This window comes from Gavia stellata, chromosome 4 (genome assembly GCF_030936135.1).
Source record: "Gavia stellata isolate bGavSte3 chromosome 4, bGavSte3.hap2, whole genome shotgun sequence".
NCBI classification, from domain to species: Eukaryota; Metazoa; Chordata; class Aves; order Gaviiformes; family Gaviidae; genus Gavia; species Gavia stellata.
In genome coordinates, this window is record NC_082597.1 from 41,495,609 (window position 1) to 41,517,599 (window position 21,991).

General features: G+C 38.0%; 1 protein-coding gene across 1 annotated transcript in view; it reads left to right on the plus strand.

The window, feature by feature from the left end:
* Positions 1–21,991, plus strand: part of TRHDE (thyrotropin releasing hormone degrading enzyme) — a 211,988-nt gene that overhangs the window by 63,913 nt on the left and 126,084 nt on the right. The window contains exon 4 of the mRNA XM_059817016.1: positions 20,997–21,151. Within this exon, the coding sequence (XP_059672999.1) occupies positions 20,997–21,151 (155 nt within the window). The remainder of the gene's footprint in view (positions 1–20,996; positions 21,152–21,991) is intronic.

The following is a 21,991-nucleotide window of genomic DNA, read 5'->3' on the forward strand; positions in this document are numbered from 1 at the left end:
TTAAGTCTGACAATTTAGGCCTGACATGGTAACCTATTTCCTCCTAGGACTACTAGGTACTTAAAAAACATTAAAGACAAAACCCAGATGTCCTATTTTTGGCACTTAAATTAGATGTCGCAACTCGGGTCCAGAAGTAACAGTAACTGTATCAGTGATGTTATTTCTATTTTGTGGGATACTCGAATACTGATTTAAGTGTATATTCTCTAAGTACTGTATTACTTCTCCCACATCATTCCCAAATCCACACAGTTTCTTTCTTCTTCGTGTTTTGATAGGGGCCATGGCCAGCTTTACTACAGGCAGGTCTTTCCCAGAGCTGGGTCTTAGGAAATCCAGGCTGTGGCTGGAGAGGCAGATTCATTTGTAAAACCTGGTGCTTCCAGTTCTCATCGAGGCCAGAACCTTGCAAGTATTGTGAAAAGGAAGAGAATCGGATGAATAAAAGCATTCATTTACAGTAGATTATCTGAGACTTCGTAAGAGACGTAAACCCTCTTGCTTCAGCACATGATACAGCTACTGATTGACAGGGATGGAAGGGCAGAAGGGGGAGAGAGGCTAACAAATGAAAAAAGGGAGAATCTTGTGCTGTGGTATTTTTACATCTGTTCATTCCCAGTGCTGCTGCTCACTGAAGCATTCAAGTAAAGCAAGATGCAAGAGTTACATGGTCACCAGAGTGGATGAGGGATTGCATTTTCTAATTCTGGGTGCAAAGTCAGCTTAAGATATTCATTAAGGTATCAATGTACCCTTCCAGACAGGATTAAGTTCATTTCATCCCAAGCTCATTATCATCTCAAAGAGACTTGTTACCACCATAGCTGGTGTCAGTAAAAAGACAGTGTTGCCTTTTGTGTGGGTCACATACATCCCCTGTGTACCTCTCTATAAAATAAGAGAGATTAACGTGTTTCAATCGGTGTCAGGCAATGAGTATGGAATGGTTCCTGCTCCAGTGAAAGGAGTGTTATGCCTCATAGGAAACAACTTGTTGAGGGTTCACTCATTGTCAGTCCAGGGTGTCACCTCACACGTTAGCACTTCCAAAGTAGGACATGCCAAGATGATGGGTGGAGATACTAGATTTCTTCCTGCCTGGGTTGAAGTATACAAATAAGAGTTTTTTTGGCAGAAGATGGGGAAATGAGAGGAGACTGGAATGTGAAGGATTCCAACGATAGATCTCAGTTACGGGAGAAAGAATGCATCTTGTTATTTGGGCTCTTTTCTGGTGAAGGGTGAAGGCTACCGTAGGAGATAGGGCATGTGTGGAAATCAGTCCTCAGCCAGAAAAACTACTGGCTTACTAACTACACCATACAGTGTGGGAGAAACTTCTAAAGCTGGCTGAAGTGCAAAGTAGATGCATGTCTGCTTCTTTCTTCTCTTTAAATCATCATTATACTTTTTTTTTAAACTGTGCAAACTGGTGTTTGGATTTAGAAAATGAGTATGTTTGTTTCACTTGAAGTTGATTTAAGGCTGATTTAAAAATTAACTAGCCAACATCAATATACTCCCTATTGCTTGTAATGGTCCTTAAAAATGGGGTATTGGAGTACCCTATCAATAAAGTACCCAGCTCCCAAATTCAAGGGCTTAAAAAAAGCTGCTTCTCCCCTTAAATGGCATTGAATAGTTTTTGATTCATTGATTTGGGAGAAGTGTCCCCCAGTGACCAGTAATAACAAAGGAAAGTCTTTGGCATGTGGTCAGTAATGTGCGTTAAGGGAACCTCTGCGCACCGGAGCATACAGGGTGGTTCTCTGAGATTTCTGTGAGATACATGCCAAGTAGAAATGAAGTATAATACAAATGTATAAATCTAGGAGAGGGGGACAGAGCAAGACAAAGAAAGATCTGCAGTACTGGAACAGAAACAGAAGTCTCATATTCTTGCAGGCCCTAGGGACCTGATTGCATCAGTTTACATTTCCTAGGCCTGTTTTGCAGAGAAAACAACTATTTTTTAAAAAAATTATAAATGGAAGTCTTTTTTCTTTGGTTTACATATTAACATTGTTGACAAAGTACTCATGAGTTTCCTCCAGGTTGTTGCTGTAAGTTGAAAGCCACTGGCAATTATGTTTGTTGGGGGATGAAACTGTTTAAAAAAAAAAAGAAAGAAAAAAGGAAGGGAGAGGGGGAAAAAAATGGAGGGATTCCTAGAGGGTTGTTTTAAAATGCTATCTCCATGCTTTGCACCTGCTGAGAAATTAGGACTTAAGCTATCCTCAGTTCCCTGTGGCTACTTGCTGTCAGTGCCTGTTTTGGCAACCTCTGAGCAAACAGTGTGGAACAGCTTTGATTCTGTTTCTTCTCCCCTCCTTCCCATCTGTTGCTTCGCTCTGGATCATGAGGTGTGCCAGCCTCCTTGTGCTGGGAGTGAGATCAAGCAGAGGCTCCTCAGCAAACACTGCCGGAGTCTGAGGCCCCTATAATTGGCATTATCTGCAATGTCCCAGGTAGCAGCTGAGGATCAATGCAAACAGAGCAGGGAGTGACACTCGGAGCCTTTGCACTAGTGTGAGTGGGTTGCTGAGAAAAGAAGCCCGGTCCTGCAAGTTTTTTGCGATCTCCTTGTAAGGGAGTAAGAGCATTAGTGTTCTTTGAGGCTGATACTTCTCAGGAATCAGTCTTTATGGTTAAAGCTATGCAGCCAGCACTACATAATTTTTTCCAGCATATGCCACAATAGGACTAATGTCAGCTAAAGGCAAAAATGTGTAGAAAAGGCTGGTGTGTGTACACTTCAAACTGAAGGCAGACATAATATTTTTGTCTTTTGGTTTTTAATAATTAAGCCATTTTCTACCAAAGCTGAGAGCAGAACAGCAGCCAGGTGTGAGCCAATTCCAGAATTCTGCCTTTCCCAGGAACAGTGCCAGGTATGGGTGACCAGAGAATATGAGACATGTGACACTTCCTTCATTAGCTGCATCATTAGCTTCATGATTTTGAAGTGTGATTATGAAATTCTTCTTGTAACACATGAATTTAAAGGTTTTATTTCATTCTGACTGCCATTTTTGCAGAAAAACTGCTTTGGAGAATGAAGGTTCCAGTCCTGTTTATAGGAGTTTAGAAAGCTAGCTGATAAGCTAAGTATTAAGAGTTTATGAAGCTATGGTACATAAACACAGCTCTCCAAATTTGGCTGTACCTTTCAGCAGTGAAGACTGATTTTTTTTTTCTCTTTTGTAACATTTCATCCTGAATGTTTTTTGTAAACTGGACAAAAACAGTAACATCCTTTTTTATTCCCTTGTTTTCAGGGGAAAAGGAGGCTAGCAACAAAGAAAAGTGTATTTTGCAACATTGAAATGATTCAGATAAGAATTATTTTGAGAGATGGAATTTAAAATTAAAAATTACTTTCCTCCTTCTTTCTAGTCTCCCCTATTTTTATCCAAAACTGTTTTGGCTTTGAGAGTACAAAATATATTATTAAGTGGGCTCTTCACAGAGAGTTTATTAAAGGGAAAAATAAACTGTAAATGAATTCATGCAGAACTACAGTTGATCAAATCCTGCAAGGGACACTACTACATGTGATGCTCAATGAAAGTAGTAGGGGATTGGTTTAAAACAGATAAAAGAAAATAATTTTTTTACAGAGTTGCTAGTGAAGTACAGAAGAGAATTTTTGATTGATTTGCTCCAATAAGAGATCAGAAGGAAGTTGCCACCTTTTATCAGTTTCTAAAACTGATACTGTAGTTACTGCAAATTTAATTTTTAATATTTTCATGGTACACTAGTGTTTTCTAACACTGGCTTTGCTGGTTCCTGGAGGTTCACATGGCACTTTTTGTGTGTTTGTTTATCTCTGACTGTACCTCTGCTTGATATACTTATGAAAGAAAAAGGAAATGAACAGCTCTTGTAGTTTCCAAAACTGTCATGCTAAAATAAATCACAAGCATAATTTGGGAAACTTGTCAAACTGTAATTAGGATTAGTTTTATTGAAGACAGTGTTGTGGTGGTTACTAAGCAAAAGATAGAACATAATTAATGACAGCCACTTCAAGTCACCTCGTATTATATGCCTTTTAACTGTTGATTTATTGATGCAAAATTACAATGAGATGGCAATGCCTGCCAGTTCAGCGTATTTGGGTGAGCCATTCAATCACTTCCAACATATTTCTTACATGGGCCAGCAGACGCAGCTCTGCATCAGGTGGCTTCCCTGCCAAGAGAAGATAGATGTAGCCTGGAACTGTTCAGGCAAATGCTGCTTCAAGTATGTGCTAAGTTGGTGTTTTTCCTGAGCCCTCTGGCTTAATCCTTTCTACTTCAGCAGCACTAGCTTTGTTCATACATTTATGCAGAAACTTGACATAAAGAGTCAGGAAAAAGTGCATTGCAACTGGACCGCTCTTTTAGACATGTTATATTGCAAGGAAGAAGACAGATCAGTGGTCCTCCTTCAACCAAAATAACACACAGACTCCTGCAAATTCAGTAGCCTACTGGAAAAAAAGTAGACCTCAACAGAGTATGAAATCTAGGAAGTGGCAGAAAATTACAGTTTTGTGTCAACACCAATATGTAACCTTCAACCTCAAATCTGATCACAGATATATCTGTGGTTTTCTGATATCCTGTGCTGGAGGAAGAGAGAAGGATAGAAAATTATCAGACCTATAAGAAACCAATTGAATAAGTGAATCTAGTCACCTTCAGTTGCAGATGACTACTTAATAGTCCTGTAGTTCAGAAGAAACCACAAAATACTTCCTAACTGCTTGCAGCATACTTAAAACCTTTAGTACGAAAGGTAAAAGCCTCAAAAGTTGCAAAGAAAGCAGGGGAGACCAAGAGGTCTCAATCTTCATTGTATCTGGAAATGTATTAAACATAATTTCCCATATGACCTTGGTAAGCTGATCATAGCTCATTCAGTAGACTAGATGAGAAAAAATGCTATTGACCTGTGCCAGTGTGACCTAGGGGAAAGTTCCTGGCATGTTAGTGTGATACATTAACAGGGCAGCAAAAAGATGCAATTGCTGATGCTGGATAAGAAAGGCTGATAAAGCTGTTACATGAGTGATTCCTTTGGGTGTATGATTACATAAATCCGAAGGTGTTTTGAGGATTGATGACACCACTACTTTTCTTTCTTGTGAAGTCACACAAGGTTCAGTTCTCTCTTCAGTTTTTTTTTTCAGTCCCTTCCAGCATCCAAATGTTGTGAATCGAGGTAGTACAAATACACCTAAGGGGGGTGAAAGGCAGTACTCTGATATGGGCAAAAAGGGAATAAAGGGTTTTGATCAAGAGGGCAGCATCATTAAAATACTAGAAGAGGGGAGGAGTTAACAAATAATACGAGCTGGAAGAGATACGCTGGAATTGACAATGAGAGTTGTGGGGAGGCCAGAATGTCTGGAGAAGCTTGAATTTTCTGCAGGCCAAGTGGAGAAGTCATTACAGGGATTCATGTGCCTGGAGACAAGCTCCCTTACCTGTGATTTCAGCAGTACTATTGTGATCAGATTGCATCCTGATACAAGTCAAGATATTTCTCTGACTCTGAAAAAACACTTCAAGAGGTGGAATCTCTAGGAATGACCACCTTTGCAACTGTCAGAGGAACTTCTACTGTATAGACTAAGTAGCAAACTTCTGTGATAACTTTTGTTATCATGAGGGTTCCTTGCCTTTCTTCATTAGTTGCTAGAATACATTTCTGTAATCCATACATGTCTGTGTATTATAGATTGCATACAATTAATTCATTGTGTTTGGACATTTGTTTTCAAGTGAAGCTAACCCATACATTTATTACACAAAATAAATAATATGAAATTATGAGAGAATGTCTGTGGAAGAAGGTGAGTATCTAGGACATTAAGTACCAAATGGATGAATATGCTCTTCTGGATCTTAAAGTGATGGTTGACATTATTCGTCTTTTGTCTGATACTTCTGAAGTTTTCCATTGGTTACTTCAAGTGCTGAAGTTTGAAAGGGCAGGTTATAATCTTGTTCTTCAACAGTCTGTCAAGCATATCACTCCATTCACTGAAATTTGTGTTGTCACTGCATCACTGAATATTCACTTGTAAATGAAATAGCAGTTGCTTGTGTAGCGTATAGCTGTGGCAAGAGACAAAAGTGCCTTTTGATAAATATCTGTTTAATGTTTTCTTGCTGGCAGGGTAGCTGGTATTCTTGAAGCCCCTAGTAATTTGTCTCTGTGGATGACTATCTTTGGTCATCACTGTAATACCTGCAAGCTGACATCAAGCTGAACTCCCAGGCAGAGCAGACAGCAAGGAATGTACTGAGATCACATATGGTAATGCAAAGTGCAGTACCTCTCCTGTCATCTTCGAAGAAGGTTGCATTGTACTCCTTTTAAACAGCTATTGAAGCTTTGAAGAAGAAGAAAATTGGGATTGGAATATCCATAAAGAACTAGTCACAGCTGTGGATTTTTATTCTGGATAGCCAGAGGAGGTTGAGCACCTTTGAAGGTATTAAACAAAACCAGCCTTGCTTGTTTTAGCTCTATTTGAAATGCAGATGGGGGGAAAAATCAATGTTTGCTAAATGAGAGAGAACAAAATTGGCTTTAAGAGCAAAATATCTTCTTGGAGAGCATCAAAATAATGGCATGAAAAAACGAAACAAACTGTCCTCTTATAGAAATACTATAATGTGCCTTTCATCAAGTAAAGCCATGAGATAAGGAGAGGGTTCCTCCACTGATACAATCGTCATTGTTCAATTTTAACCAGGAGATTTTTAATGCTTGCACCAAGAAAGAATCCCCCAATTCTCCTTTGTTTTTCTACATTCTCTTCGGCATCTCTCATTTGCATTCTCAGATGTTGGTGAAATGCTAGGATTTGATCTTCCACATACTTAATAATTTGCTTTCAGCAAGTCCTTAGTCCTTTTGAATCTGATTTACATTTGAACCAACACTGTTGTACATTGTTTTACCACATGAAAACACTGTTTTGTTCAGGCTGTTTTATAGTCTGTCTTTATGAGGAGAAGGTAACGTCTTCTGTGTAAAGGAGAACTTGGTTCATAGACTTCAGTGTGAATCTTGCATACTTTCAGTGTAGATGATTTGATGACTTGGGGTCCTGGCTTACAAAGTTCACTACAGGACTGTAGTCCTGCGCATGGTATTATTAAGATTTTTAAGAACACTCCCATGGTGCATATTGAATTGTCTGTGTAGTCTGCACTGTGTTGATAGGAGCCAGAACAAAAAGGCTTTCTAGATTCAAGGACTATTAAATCCTGATCCCATACCAGTTGTGCTTTTGTGCCTTCCATTATACTGAAGATCTAGCAGGTTATTCTCTTTCTTCTAATAGACTTTGCAATACTTATTTTGTGCAAGTTATTCTTATATTTTCTGAAAAGAAAAGCCTTTATGCTCTTTCATAGTCTTCATCAAACATTACCGATGCAGCAAAATCTTTAATTGGATTCTTTTAAGTGGAATGATCAGGAATTGTTTTTTCTGTAAATAATAATGAAGCAAGATGGTATGGAAAAAATTATGATTCTAAAAGAGAAAAGTCATCATAATAGAAACACTTTAAAATGAAAAACATATTATTTTATAATGTAAATTATTCATAGGTTATCAAGTTTAGATGAGGTTTGTGAACCTAACTTTGTTATGGTTCTTTAATATAACTTTAATATAACTTTAATGTTTAAATCTATGATGCAGGGAATGAAATTCTACTCAGGGAAGCCATTCTGATTTCTGTATAATTGGAAAAGTTTATGTATTCAGTGGACTAGTAGTACTGAGAGCAGATATTTATCTCCATGGCTTTGTAATGCCACATTATAACATGGGGCATACACAAGATTGTACTTGGACAAGTAGTACTTTTTTAGGAGAAGAGCATGTTACATCTTTTTTAGTCTGTTTCTTGTTGCTGATAAAAGGGCTGATCAGGAAGGTTCTCAGCTTCTGTTACCTGGTAGGTGCAATTGGTCGTACTGAATTTCTGTCTGCTAGACCCTCACTTTACTCACACTTCTTTTTTATGGCTTCTTGCTAGTTCAGCTTATTTAACTGCTGATTTTTTCCTTCAACATCTTTGATGCTCATGTGGTCATTGAATTCTCTTTGTCTCTGCCTTTTGTGTATATAGTTTGATCTCAAATACAACTTCACCATGTAAAGCTATCCCTTCAGTGATCCTCAAGCTTCAGTTCTCCCCAGGTTTTTTTCATTTCCAGAGTTCCTGAGAACTTCTGTGCAGCTCTTCTGGCTGTGTAAAGTTCTTCAGAAAGGCAGAGTGTATGAATATCTAAAGTGTTGACATCTCTAGTTAATAACCAAACAGTTGCTGAAGTGAGTTATTTCAATACCTCATGAACCTTCAGCTCTTTCAACTCTTTATACTTGAGCAGTGGAAAAGATGGGCTTTTCCACAAGGTTTTTGTTTCCTCTTGTTCTGTGCATTGAAGACTTGCAAAACCTTACTGGAATGAGTGAGGAATTGCAAACGTGTCCTAGCAAGGTGCGTTCAAATAAGTGTAATTAAATCATGTTCTCAGGATTAAGCCTGTGTTCTCTTTCTGCATTCATTTGCTTGCTCTTTTCTTCATCCTTTCAAAATGTTTCTCCTGTTTGTATGCATAGTCCCTTCAGCAACAGTTCCTCAGCTTCTAGGCCCGTACTGGCTGTCTCAGACAAATTTTTCATTTCTTTGACTTGTTTCTCAGTTTGTCTGTCTGTGTTTCTCATCTATTTCAACTGTGTCTCTCAAGCCTTCTGGCAATAGTTTTCAGCTTTTCCCACTGCATTTCTTGGTACTCTGAGGCAGGATCTTTCAGTTCCATCAGCACTGAATCTTCATTTCTTCAGAAGTAATCCAGTCTTTTTTTAGCTCAAGCTAGTGCGTTTCTGATGTTCCAAGCTACCTGCTTAGCTCTTTGGTAATCACCCTGAAATTTGCGAAATGCAAAATATGTGGAGTCTGCAGTTCTTATGGTTGTTGAGTACAGAAATGACGAGTTCCATGTTTATTCCAGAGTAGCATTCTGAGTAAAACGTGCACACTAACAGAAAGATATTTTACAGCAAATATATTAGTAAAAATGTACAAAATGCTGTTATTTAAAACATAATTTAAATCAGTTTTTTCAAAGTTTAAATCAGATTTTAAGCATAATATATTCTCTTTTGGACTCGGATTGTAAGTTGTAGCGGATTTTTGGGGGCCTGACTGACCTGTGTTCTGTCATGCTAATTTAAATTTGAGGTAGTATTCAACATCCTCATTAATGGTCTGGATGGCAGGGCAGGGTGTACCCTGAGCAAGTTTGCAGATGACACAAAACCCGGACGAGCGGCTGATACACTGGAGGGTTGTGCTGGCACCCAGAGGAAGCTTAACAAGCTAGAGAAATGGACTGACAGGAACCTCATGACGCTCAACAAAGGGGAGTGCAAAGTCCTGCACCTATGAGGGAACAACCCCATGCACCACTATATGCTGGAGGCTGACCAGCTGGAAAGCAGCTTTTCAGAAAGGAGCTGGTGGTCACGAAGTTGACCATGAGCCAGCACTGTGCCCTCAAAGCAAAGAAGGCTAATGGTGTCCTGGGCTACGTTAGGAGGAGTGTTGCTGGAAGGTCAAGGAAGGTGATCCTTCCCCTCTTCTCAGCACTGGTGAGGCCACACCTGGAGTGCTGTGTCCATTTCCAGGCTCTACACTACAAGAGACACATGGACATACTGGATAGAGTCCAGTGAAGGGCCACAGGGATGATTAAGGGACTGGAGCATCTCTCCTGTGTGGAGAGGCTGGGAGAGCTGGGACTGTTCAGCCTGGAGAAGAGAAGACTCAGGGGGGAATCTCATCAGTGTATATAAATGCCTGAAGGGAGGGTGCAAGGAAGACAGAGCCATGCTCTTTTCATTGGTGTCCAGTGACAGGACAAGAAGCAATGGGCACAAACTGAAACATCACCAAACACATTTTTTTCAGTGAGGGTGACCGAGCACTGGCACAGGTTGCCCAGAGATTGTGAGTCTCAGTCCTTGGAGATATTCAAAAGCTGTCTGGACACAGCCCTGGGCAACCAGCTCTAGGTGGCCCTGCTTGTGCAGGGGGTTGGAGAAGATGACCTCCAGAGGTCCCTTTCAATCTCAACCATTCTGTGATTCTGTTAGAGCACTGTACGATGTTAAAGGTACTTGAAGAATTTAGTTTTATGTTGCCAGTCATATCCATTCTGAATTGGCTGTGGGTTTACAGGGACATCTCTTTTTTAACCATTTCAGTTCTTGTTGCCTTTTCATGGACTTTTCTGATGTCTGTAAATGGGATTTCTCAGTAGTGCTTACAGTAGTTGCTAATTAAAAAAAATACTTTTGGCACAAATTTGGTCACCTAATTCATTATTCCAAGGAATCTCAGTCACTTTTCTGTTGGCTAGACATGATGATAATGCTGTCTTTGTGGTTTGCCTGTGTACCTCTGTGCATTAACAGCTCTCTGAACTTGCGGTACAGTACTTCCATTGCATGCTCTTTATGCTTTTTTTGATTTAGTTTTAGCTTGGCATTTTTTTAATCTTTCCAAAGCTGTCCAAAGCCTCTTGCCACTCTCTTCCTGTTCTTTTTCAGATGAAGTGTTACTGTCTAAAACTTGATACCCTGTCTGTGCCATCACAAGATGAATGCATAACCTTTTCAAATGGTATCTGCCAGAATTTTGCATATTCATCTAACAGAAATACTGGACATCAATGGTATCTCAAAATATCTCCCCTTGTAGGCAATAAAAAAAGGTTCCAATTTTACATCGGTTCTTCCTTGTGCAAAAGCAAGGGAAGACATACCTTCTTTATGTTGTCTTACTTGTTAGATCCTGCAATCGTCTTACTCTGCTCTCTGACTTCAAGGGCAGTGAGGCTGCAATGGGGATCAGTCACTGCAAGCCCACTGCTATCCCAAAGTGGTTCATTACTGGTGTGTTAGCATTACTGATCTCAGTTAGCAGTCAGTAATGAGCTGCATACATTTTATTCTATTTAGATCTTTGTATAATGCAGGTAAAGATAGTTACAGGATGTAAGCTCCAGTGGAGGTCACATTACGTACTGAAAAATGCAAATTAATTACCAAAGGGCGGGGGAAATGTTTTTATCCCCTCAGTGAAGTAAGAAGCTGCTTACCAGCCAGTTTAGTATGGAAGATAATTTCTAGTCTAACAAACAGATATTTGCATATCTAAGGAAGTGAACAAACACTATTAAGAAAAATGGACAGACTGTGTCTTGAAAATGAGGGAAACAGAATGAGTCAGGATGAAAGAGTGTGTTTAGATCCCAGGAACATTTCAAAGGTGAGATTGGTGAAAGCCTGTTGTGGTTTAACCAAGGGATCTGCAGGAATGTGAAGATCTAAGAGGGAGTGGAGGAGTGCACCTGAAACTGCTTCATAAGAAATTCATCTCTTGTGGATGAATTCTCAGACCGGAACTTCTGAATAATTTTTCAGTGATAGAGGGAAAACATGAAACAGGGTGTGCACAAGGACTGGAGCCGTGATTGCTTGCTTGTCAGTGCCAGCTCAATATGGATATAAGTATGGATCAGTGTAAACACATTAAGCATATATATTGTCTATTTGGTGGTAACTTTCGTAACCATTCATTACAATGTTGACTGTTTTGAAAGTTATTGATAAAATTTGTTACTGATTTTTGACCTTAATTTGGCTTAAATGTGATTTTAAGGAACTAACAAGGCATATTCTATGCAAAAGCGTAGCAATTCCATACCCTAGGGCATTTGTGTGTCATAAAAGTACCCAGAAAATACTAATAGGAGTTGGTGTTGCTGTCATCATCCCCTTTGTCAACAGCATATGCTCACTCCATCGGTGGAGGGAAGAGATTTAATCCATCACCTTTCCAATATTTCTTCCCCCACACTGAAGAGTACTCTCGCTTGTCCAGGCTGTCACTGTGTATGCAGCTCTGCATGTTCTCTGAGCTCTGCATGATTGTCTGTCTCAGGTTTCTTTTCTGGTGGGTTATTGGATTATCAATCTTGCTGTGTTAGAGATCTGTCTGATCTCTATGAACTTTGTTCTGGACTGGATGACTCCTGTTTTTTGTCAGGCTCTGCTTTTCCTTCTTCCTGAGTCTCCCAGTAGTTTGTTGTTGAAGTACTTGTCCCAGGTCTGTCATAACCTCTTCTGTTCTCAGCTCTTGTTAGCTCCTTGCCAAACTTCAGTAGTACAGTTCAGTTTGTATCAGTCACCAGCTTCTCTCTAGTGTACCACGTTTCTTTTGTAACTTCAGATTAAAAACATTTCTTTCTAGTTTTATTTTTACATGGATTGCAGTAGTCTTCCATTTTTGTAATAAACTTTTGTGTTTGGGTTCTCCTCTCTGAGTTAATTGAAACTATTAAACACGTCAATTATATCTGAAACAACAACTATCAGAAATAAGGCTGCTTTGTAATTATTGTCTTTCTCCTCAGTAGTACCTATTGTTTCCAGGTGCAGAACGAAGCACCATTTCCATCTCTTCCCATTGTTTTCCATGCTTAGAGAGTTTTTCAGCTCTGGTGGAGGTTTCAGATACTCTACTTTTCAATCCTGCTTATTTCTTTTAATTCCTTTTTTCCCCCCCTGCTGATAATGATGTGGGGTTCAGGAATAACTCTGGGCCCAAGGTGCTTAGCAAAGACCCTCTTTATTCAGAGACATGACCTGACTCTGTGTACCAGGACATGGGCTGAGTGGAGCCCGTTGCTCAGCTTTCCTGCACCAGGGAAGCGAAGCGTCTTAGAGGTTAGGTCCTGGCCCTGCATTTTTCTGTGGGAAATCTGGAGTAACTGTGTAGAGAAGGATGATTTTTTTTCTGTCACAATCTTGCACGCCTACTTTTTAACTGTGATTTTTCACCTGTGATGGGTAACTGCACAGCTCATTGCTGGCAGCCTGTGCCTGTGCTAACCTGGAACTGAATGGAGTCATTTCACATAGTTGAATCTCTCCAGAATATCTAAATGCACCAAGAAGTTCAGCTTTGACTTGGACGTTTTGGTCCCACCAGTCCATTGGGGTGTTCCTGTGAGCCTTTTGTGAGGGTGAATATGGATTCTGTGACAAGACTTAGTTTAAGTGGTTACATCCTCAGGCATGAGTGGGGAGGGGAGAGCATGGGCTTGCATAAGAACAGAATGTGTTCTGTTATTTGTTTTTCCCTAGAATTCAGGATGATGTTTTTTTGTGATACATCACAGAAAGTTATTGATTCTTGGTGTATTAAATAAACTGATGAATAGATAGATACATCCTGTCTTTATCAGAAAAGTGTTCTCAAAGCTTCTTTAACTCTTATACTAAAAATCAGCAAGTGGAGAGCAAATATTTTTATTAAGATAATAAAAATTTATCCTAATGTAATATTATCTAAACAATTTGCATAAGAATGTAAGACAAACTTTATTTTAGGGCTTAGGATAAGCAGTAAGACCTAAAAACAGTATCTCTGGAGCTATCCAGGACAGTCCATTTGTATTTCTTCTTCTTACTCTGGAGGAGAGGAGAAGAGAAATAGAAACAGTCCCCACAAAAACATTGCCTTCAGATGTAGTGCATATGATTAGCTATATTGTAATTTTATCTCCAGGTGGAATGTTGTGATACATATTTTTGAGACACTGATAATGTGAGACACATACCTGTATTCCCAAAATTCCTTTTTCTACTTTCACTGCTAAACTGTGTCCATCACCTGTGAATACAATCTCCCTTTAAAGCAAACATAAAAGAGGTAAATCTGGGTATATAGAGTGTTGTACTAATGGAAACATTCATGTTTTTATTACTGTGATGCAAATCAGTTTTATGTATGCCAGATGAAAAAATTTATTTTACCTCATCATTAAAATTCTAACATAGTACGGATTTCTGGAGTTTTCTGCACCTCGGTTTTGCAGTGAAGGGAAGGAATACAGCAGTGGAACTTGATCATTTTCTTTGCAGCAGTATTCATACTGGAGGTGCTCAGTAATCAGTGGTGTGTTGTTTTCAGCTGTAGAATCCTCATGCTCTATTAACTGTGGTGGTAGGAAAATGGCTGTTGGCAATTTTCCATCACGTCAATGCTCTTAGTATTTACGTTAGAAACAGTATTTATGAAGGCAACAAAAGCTGTCTTCTTTTTTCTTCTCTCCAGATCTTTCAGTATTGAGATTTGGAATGTATTTTCTCTGTTCATCTGTTGTGTATGTACTGTAAGGGATGCATATATAGTAATAGCCCTGTAACTTGGAGTAACAGAAGCCTGAGCTGATTTCAGTCTGTGTCTCGGTTTGTTCTGTCTAACTCTTTGTTCTAATGTATATCTAAGAAGAGTTTAGAATACCCACATTAGACTGAAGGCTGGGAAAAAAGATTTATATTTATAAACAAACTTGTGAAAGATTTATTTTTTCTTGTTTGTTACTGTGCAGCAATTCATAATGATCTGTCCAGGTATTATTTAAAAGAAAGGCATTGTTCATGTAGAGATCGATACAACCAAGATGATACATAATTCAGCCTCAATGGGCGATTGCATTCATTTTTCATTTTAACATTGAATCGTTTGATATACTTGGAAATAACAAAGCAATGTTCTATAGACTGGGGTTATGAAAATTGAAAGCAATTTAATAATATGCATGTCAAAATCAACGGGTTTCTATTTTATTTTCTTAAACTGTAAACTAGCCATCACCCAGTGTCAAGGCTCAGTTGCTTGAAAAAATATCAAAGTTTTTCTTTCTGTATTACTGCTTATTATCCCCCCTTACCTCCCCAGCTTTCTCTCCCAAATTTTTTTTCCTCTCAGACCCTTTAGTATTCAAATCACATTAAACATCTGCTATTCATATCAAACACTCTGGAAATCCACCCATTGTTTATGTCATTCATATCAAACACTCTGGAAATCCATCCATTGTTTATGTCATTCATATCAAACACTCTGGAAATCCATCCATTGTTTATGTCAGTTAATGTTAAGTAATACTTTGTACAGCAATAAGAAGCAATAAAAAACCCAGCAATAAACTGCTGTGTGTCAGTGATTTCTCCTCAGGGTCTGCAACAAGCCATTTGATTTTACTGAAATAATGAACAGTTTTAGACCTTTGCATTAACTCTGCAGGCTAATATCCGTGTATGTGTGGTAAGTGTCATGCTTACAGAAGGATATTGGTGGTGCAGTCCCAGAGATAAAAACTGATGGGTGCCAGAATAAGCATTTGGGTAACAGCAGTATTAGTCGAAGAGTTCCTGTGGGGCTGTCATCCAGGTTGTTTGCGACTTCTGTGTGTTTGAGTACTTTGCGCGTAGTGAGAGAAGATAGAATGCTACTATTAAGTTGTAGTTTAAATAAAAGTGATAGGTAACAGTCAGCTAATTTAGGGTACCTAGGTCCTAAGTGCCAAAAGTGAGATACTGAAATCGTTTCATTTTCAGGAAACATGCACTTAGTATTTTCTGAAAATTAGGCGTCTCGAAGTGTCTCAAGGTGAACATTCAAATCCATTAGTTGTGTTTCGTTCTGCTGTTGCGGTCAGTTGGAGACCTTCCTGTCAGCTTCAGAGAGCTTTCACCAAGCCCTGGGATGCTTGGGTTTTTTGTTTTTTTCCCCACCAAATAACTTTTTAAGGGGATGAAAGTATATATCAGGAAAACTTGGTTTTCTAGCACAAACTTCTCTGTCATATACTAAGCAAACAGGGCAGAAAATGAAGTTTTTCAGTAGCCAGTGTAGATATATCTTATAAGTACTGTTATCAGTAGTTCTTTATCAGTAGAAAATTTTGATATTTCTTACAATAACTACTGTTTGACTTAATGGTTTTTAACCAGAGCTGTCTCTTTTTGTAGTTGGCTTGTTCCTTAAAATCTGCATAAATCATTAAATGGTATTCCATTACAGAAAAGCATCTTCTACTTATTCTTAGTAAAAGAAATGGCTTTGATTAAGGAATCTGAGTGGCAGAAATATAAACCCTTTTAGTACATAGTTCTTTTTTTTTTTTGTACAACAACATTCATTTAGGAAATTGCACAAGACCTTTAGAGAGATTTAATAAAGCTATTGATTGCATTATGCAGCATTAGGAAAGGGCAAAACTATACTTCAGTTTTTCATTTGCCAAGACTAAAATAAACTGATATTAGTCCATGTTTTCTCTTATTTTGTTGAAATTGTTGTCAAAAAAGTGAAATACCTTGTAGCAAGAAATCTACACATGAAATCTTGAAGAAAGCCTCTCTGAAGAAATGAATGAAAATAATGTTGTGCGAGGCATGTAGGTAAATTCATATTATTTTTATAGTGTAATTTTTGTAATAAAAATAGGGATTGTAAGGGAAAAATACGGAGTTCATGGAGTGAACAGTTTATCTCTGTGTCCCTCCTGGTTTTATTAAGGAAAATGTATGTGTAAAGATGCTTGACAGAAAATTCTTGTTTCTCATTGTATGTTCTCATTTACAAGTTGCAGTGTTTCAGGGCTCTCAGATTTATTCGGGAGACTTATCATGTATGATAACAGAAAATTTGCAGAAATTGTTCACACATTTAGTTAGTTATTCTTTTTTTTTTTTCCCCTAGTAGGTGCTTTTTATCTGCAACCTTGAGTATTAGAAATTTAATACAGTCATATGTTCTGCAGGATCTAGCCCTCAGTTACATTGCAACCGGCAGCTAAAACAAATAAAATTGCAGTACATAATATTAGTAAATGTGTTCATGCGTGTGGATATCTGTCTGTGTTTATACACACACTGATATTTATATGTATAGTAAGGATGTATGTCTGTTATACCAGTATCCCCATCAGACTTCAAACCGAGGTGGTTAAACATAGTGGAATTACAGTGGTGGAAAAGGTGCTTTGATGTTTGTAAAAGAGGAGGATGATAAAGGGGCGGGGAAGGATCCCCAAATTCAGGGTACTCTGCATGAGAGAGTTGGATCTTCTTTTACATTTAATCCTATTCAGTTCTAATCCTGCTCTCATTTAAAGCAAGAGTGATGCTCCTAGTTGTGTGGTTTGAGGAATTTAATGGTTTTTAAGGGTGTCTAGAAAAAACTATAACTGAGTTGGGGAAAGGGAAAAACAGTGTCATTTGTTCAAATTACACAGGTACTAAGTTCATAGATAAAGTTAAAAAAACATCGAATGTTGATTCTCTTTGTGACCGACTTAGGTGTTAAATCGCTAATTTTTGTTTCACACTATGATGATACTTGCTAATAATGTCAGACAATTATATTTTGATGTAAGCTTACGTAGTTATGACACCTTAATGAAACGCTTGGAAATAAAAGCTGTTGAGCTATGTACAATTTTTGTAACTTGAAATGTTTTTCATAAGATTCACACAGAAATAGATTTAAAAAACATCCAAATGCTATCCTTGTATTCGCATATTTGTAGAAGTATAGTATGTTAGCATGAAGTTCCAACATGTTTTTGTCGTGATGGCTTTTCTGGTGATTTTATTTTAACTGTATAGTTTTTACTTCTTGGTCATGAATTTAGTCTCTGTGAAGGCCAAGAGGTGGAAACCCTCTATTATTCCAGCGGTACACAGGACTCTGCACTGCTGTATCAGGAAATCTCAAGTAACAGTTTTATGATGTATGAGGATATTATTCTCTGCAAGCAAGAACACACATTTCTATTTCCCCAGCAATATCCACATAATCAAACATTCACAAGTGCTTTACAAAGAATTTAATTAAATAGTGTGCGGAGTAACTGGATGCAGCATGCACACAAGCTATTATATATTCAGTAGTTCACATTTTGCAGTTAGTGCAGAACACTTTTGAGCAGTACAATGTGTGAACGATATTTCTGTCAAAACGTGCATCATCAACCCTCCTTTTGTACCTTTCTTCTTAAAAATTACACTAAAACCTTAACAGATGTCACCTCCAGGAGCACAGGATACCTTCCTCAGTGCTCTAATGGTGTGATAAACACAGGGAAATAAAAATTCTCATGTTGAGACTTGAACATCAAACATTGTTCCTCTGAAATCAAACATCTATGACTCCCCAGAGAAAGATATAGATTGTAGTGTCTTTTGCCACAAAACTAGGTGTGTTTGGAATTTTATTTAAAGGCAGTAGAAATTTGTGGAGCAATCAAGACCAACCACTGAAAATTTAATTTCTAAATTAACACCAAGACTTGGACATTCAGAGTTTAGGCATCAACAATGAGAAGCAAAAGATTTCTCCTTTTGTGACACTGACTATGTTCAGAGTCCATTCTGTCAGTCACTGGAGAGTAAGAAAGTCTCTTCTTTGGCATTAAAGTGCAGTGCATCAGACCCTGCACTAGGAAAAGGTAGAAGTGTGTTCATACATTGTAGTACACTTAATTCATTCAGCATTATTGGTATGCTCATGTCACCTGCAAGGATTAGCATTCTGGAAACCAACAGGGTTATCTATTACATTTTGTTTTGTCTGTTCAGAAAAGCCCTTTAAGCATTAGCCGATGCGTGAGAGGAGTTTCCGGGCTTGTAGAGCAATGGGGCTGTGTTGGATGAAAGTGATTTAGAATATCCCTCTGCGCTTGTCTACCTGCAAGGCAGTTAGCCGTCCATCAGATTGGAAGGTTTTATTGGTATGTCAGTGCTATAAAGTATTGGTCTAAACCAGCAGACCGATACCAATGACGCAAGTAGTGAAAGACAGTCTATAATTAGCCTGTAAAGGTGTTTAGTATGAGACCTCACCCTAGTTTCCCAGTTCCACAGAGTTATTCCAGTTTATTACTGGCTGACACTGACAAAATCTGTCCATTGTGACTGGCAAGAAAGACCAAAAACTACAAATGAACCCAAAGGAGAGAAAGGAAGCAAAAGGATCAGTTAAAACTAGGGAGCTGGTTTTACTTTCGTGCTAGTTCTATTTTGGCGTTGCTTTGCTTATTTGAGGGGAATTGTGAAAAACTTAATTGGTGTGAATAAGAACAGAGTCTCTATTTGTCTTCTGAAGATGCCTTTTGGAGGAAAGTTTAATCGCTGTAGGAGAAGTTATGGCTTTCTTTACAGAGTTGAGAATGGGAGAGATCTCTGTTTAATGTTAATGAAGATTTGCCATTAACGTCAGTGATTTCACCCAGTAGCCTTTGTGCCCTCTTTTTTTTAATCCTTATCCCTTCTTTATATAGCAGACACGAGTTTTTAATTTTGCATGTCATTTATAACAAATTGCAGTTATTCTAAAAAATTATTACACTTCGAGCTTCAACTGGAGAAGAAAAGGAAAGCATGTAATTTTGAATTTACTGGCATGTCTAATCTTGAACACCATGATTTGGATTTTTGCTTTATTTTCTTTAATTAGGCTCTTGTTCTAGCGTCTGCCTTTATAGAAAATATTTATTCTTTACCATTTGTAGTATGTCTCTGTTTGCAATTTGGATGTTTTCAGTTTGCTTGTATTTGGAAGTAGCTGCTAGACTCTGTGCTTCCACTAGAAGTCTGAGATTTTTATGCTTCTTGCAACAAGCCCTTTGTGAGAGTGCTGGAATATATCCAAGTTCTCCGTTCCTGAAATTTCAGTGGCAACTTCCTGTGAATCCTGAAGCAGAGCTCCTGCTGTCAGGTTGTTCTCCAAGCCAGTTCTACCACACATATCAGCAAGCCAAAACAGACAAACTTAGGAGACGGATCTGTGCTGTGATAAAATTTCGAGTATTATTTAGAATAAGCAGGTCAGAATTTTTCTTCTTCAGGTTAGGAAGTCAACCCAGAGACTTTTCATCCCAGCCATTGAAGTACCACCTAGATATACTTGTGTTAACTGTGAATGAACTAGCTTTGGAACCAGAAGTAATACAGACAAATGAGAGGAGTGTAGCAGCCAGGCTAATTAATTAAGAAGCCAGGCTAATTAGTTTGACCAGAGGGAGCACCGTGTTGATGTGACACTGTGGCTTCCAAAATTCTGGCTGATTTGTACACAGGTTGCACTGGGCTTCTTGTAGACACACAAGTTGTTTCTGGGCTCTTTCAGATGTTTTTTCCGTGAAGCAGCGGTGTGTATTGGTTTATTCCTTATGTCAATTTACTGTAATTTTAGATTTATTCCCAGACTGATAGTCAATTTTAGCTCCTTCTCAATTTTATGCAGTCAGATTTTTCTAACACATGGATAGACATTGTAATATTGTCTTGTTCAGCCTCATGCCACTGAGAGAAATTCCCCACTGCTCTTTTTTTACCTGATGAAGGACCTTCCCATCATCTTCCTAATATTTTGTCACTGAATACAAAACTGAAGTAATACTACTGAAGTTGTGTATGGCACCATTGTTCCAGCCTGCGGAGCTGAGAGGTGGCTGTCAGCAGTCCTGTTCTCAGAGGATGCATGCTAACAATAGCGCACACTGAAAGATGCCTTGTTTTGTAAGACTGGTGATTCTAAACAGTTTGTAGTCTTACTGGTTCTTATAAAACAGTATTTCTTCAGTGCTCCCCTTAATGTCAGTCCTTAAATACAGTTTGCTGTGTAAGATGTTCATAAAGGAGTCACTTTAACGAAAAGATAAAAAATACTTGTGGTGAAAGTCTGTGTTATTACATTGATATGGTATAGTAAACATGAGAAGCAGTATCAAACCCAGAAATAAATCAACAAGGTATTGTAAATAAGCTGGATTCTGTATAGAAAACTTCAATTAGAAATACTGAGTACTGTGTTACAGCAATAGCATGGTAATCATGTGTGAACAGATAGTGGCATAAGATAAAAACTGAATATTTTATTAATGTTTCCTAAATAACATTCCTAGAGAGCTGAAATTTAGTTTTGGTTTTTTACATGTATGTTATTTAAAATGCTTTTAGTGATCATTTATGCCCTTACTTACAATAGCTTTCCAGCATAGTAGCTCCCACAAGGAGTTAACATATGTTTTTTCTATTTCTAGATCTGTTAGCTGTGCCTAAGCATCCATATGCTGCTATGGAGAATTGGGGACTGAGTGTTTTTGTGGAGCAAAGGATACTGCTAGATCCAAGCATTTCTTCTATATTGTACCTACTGGATGTCACCATGGTTATTGTACATGAGCTATGTCATCAGGTATTAAAGGTGTTCAGATATTTGATACAAATGTCAGAAACCATGCATTCCTTTTCAAATCTGAAAAATGAATTTGTGTCATTCACATAGACAGTTGCAACTTTTATTGTAACTGGACTCCAAATAATACAGAGGTCTGTAAGACACATCACTGCAACGCAGAAACAGGGAAGACTCAAAATGGGAATAGAAGAGACAATTAGTAGCAATGAACAACTTCCCTATCTTCTGTGTTATTATATTCTGTATGCTTGTGTGTGAGTGTGGTGTTGGTGTGTAGACTAAACACGTTGATAACTGTAGAAAATGATTTATTGCAGAACTATAGCAGATTCATGCTGAGTTTCATGTTCATGTCAAAAAATATTTTGGCTGAAATAAATTTGGTAGTCATCTTCTTCTTCCATCACATATACACATACTTCCATTTTCTTTTTCTTTTCATTTTTTTTTAAATTTGGTATTGACCCTCTGTTCACTAACAGTGGATAATTGAGTCTTTTTGTGTACAGAAACTTTTGTATCAATAAGAAAACTTTGTAATAAATCCATATTACAATTTATTTTACATTTCTTCCATCTTTTTATCTCAAACTAAACACATTATGAGTGTTTAGTAATATTGAGTTGAATGCAAATGTTATTGAAGAAATTTGCTATGGGGGCAGGAAACACTTTCTTGCACTCATAAGAGGCATAATCATAGCCTTCAGGTTAAAATGAATGAAATCCTACTGTGTAATCAGCATGCCTTACATCTGTGACTTTACACAGTATTCTTTAAAAGGCAATGCAAATTCTTAACACTTTCTTCAAATAAAAAATACCATATAAAAGGGA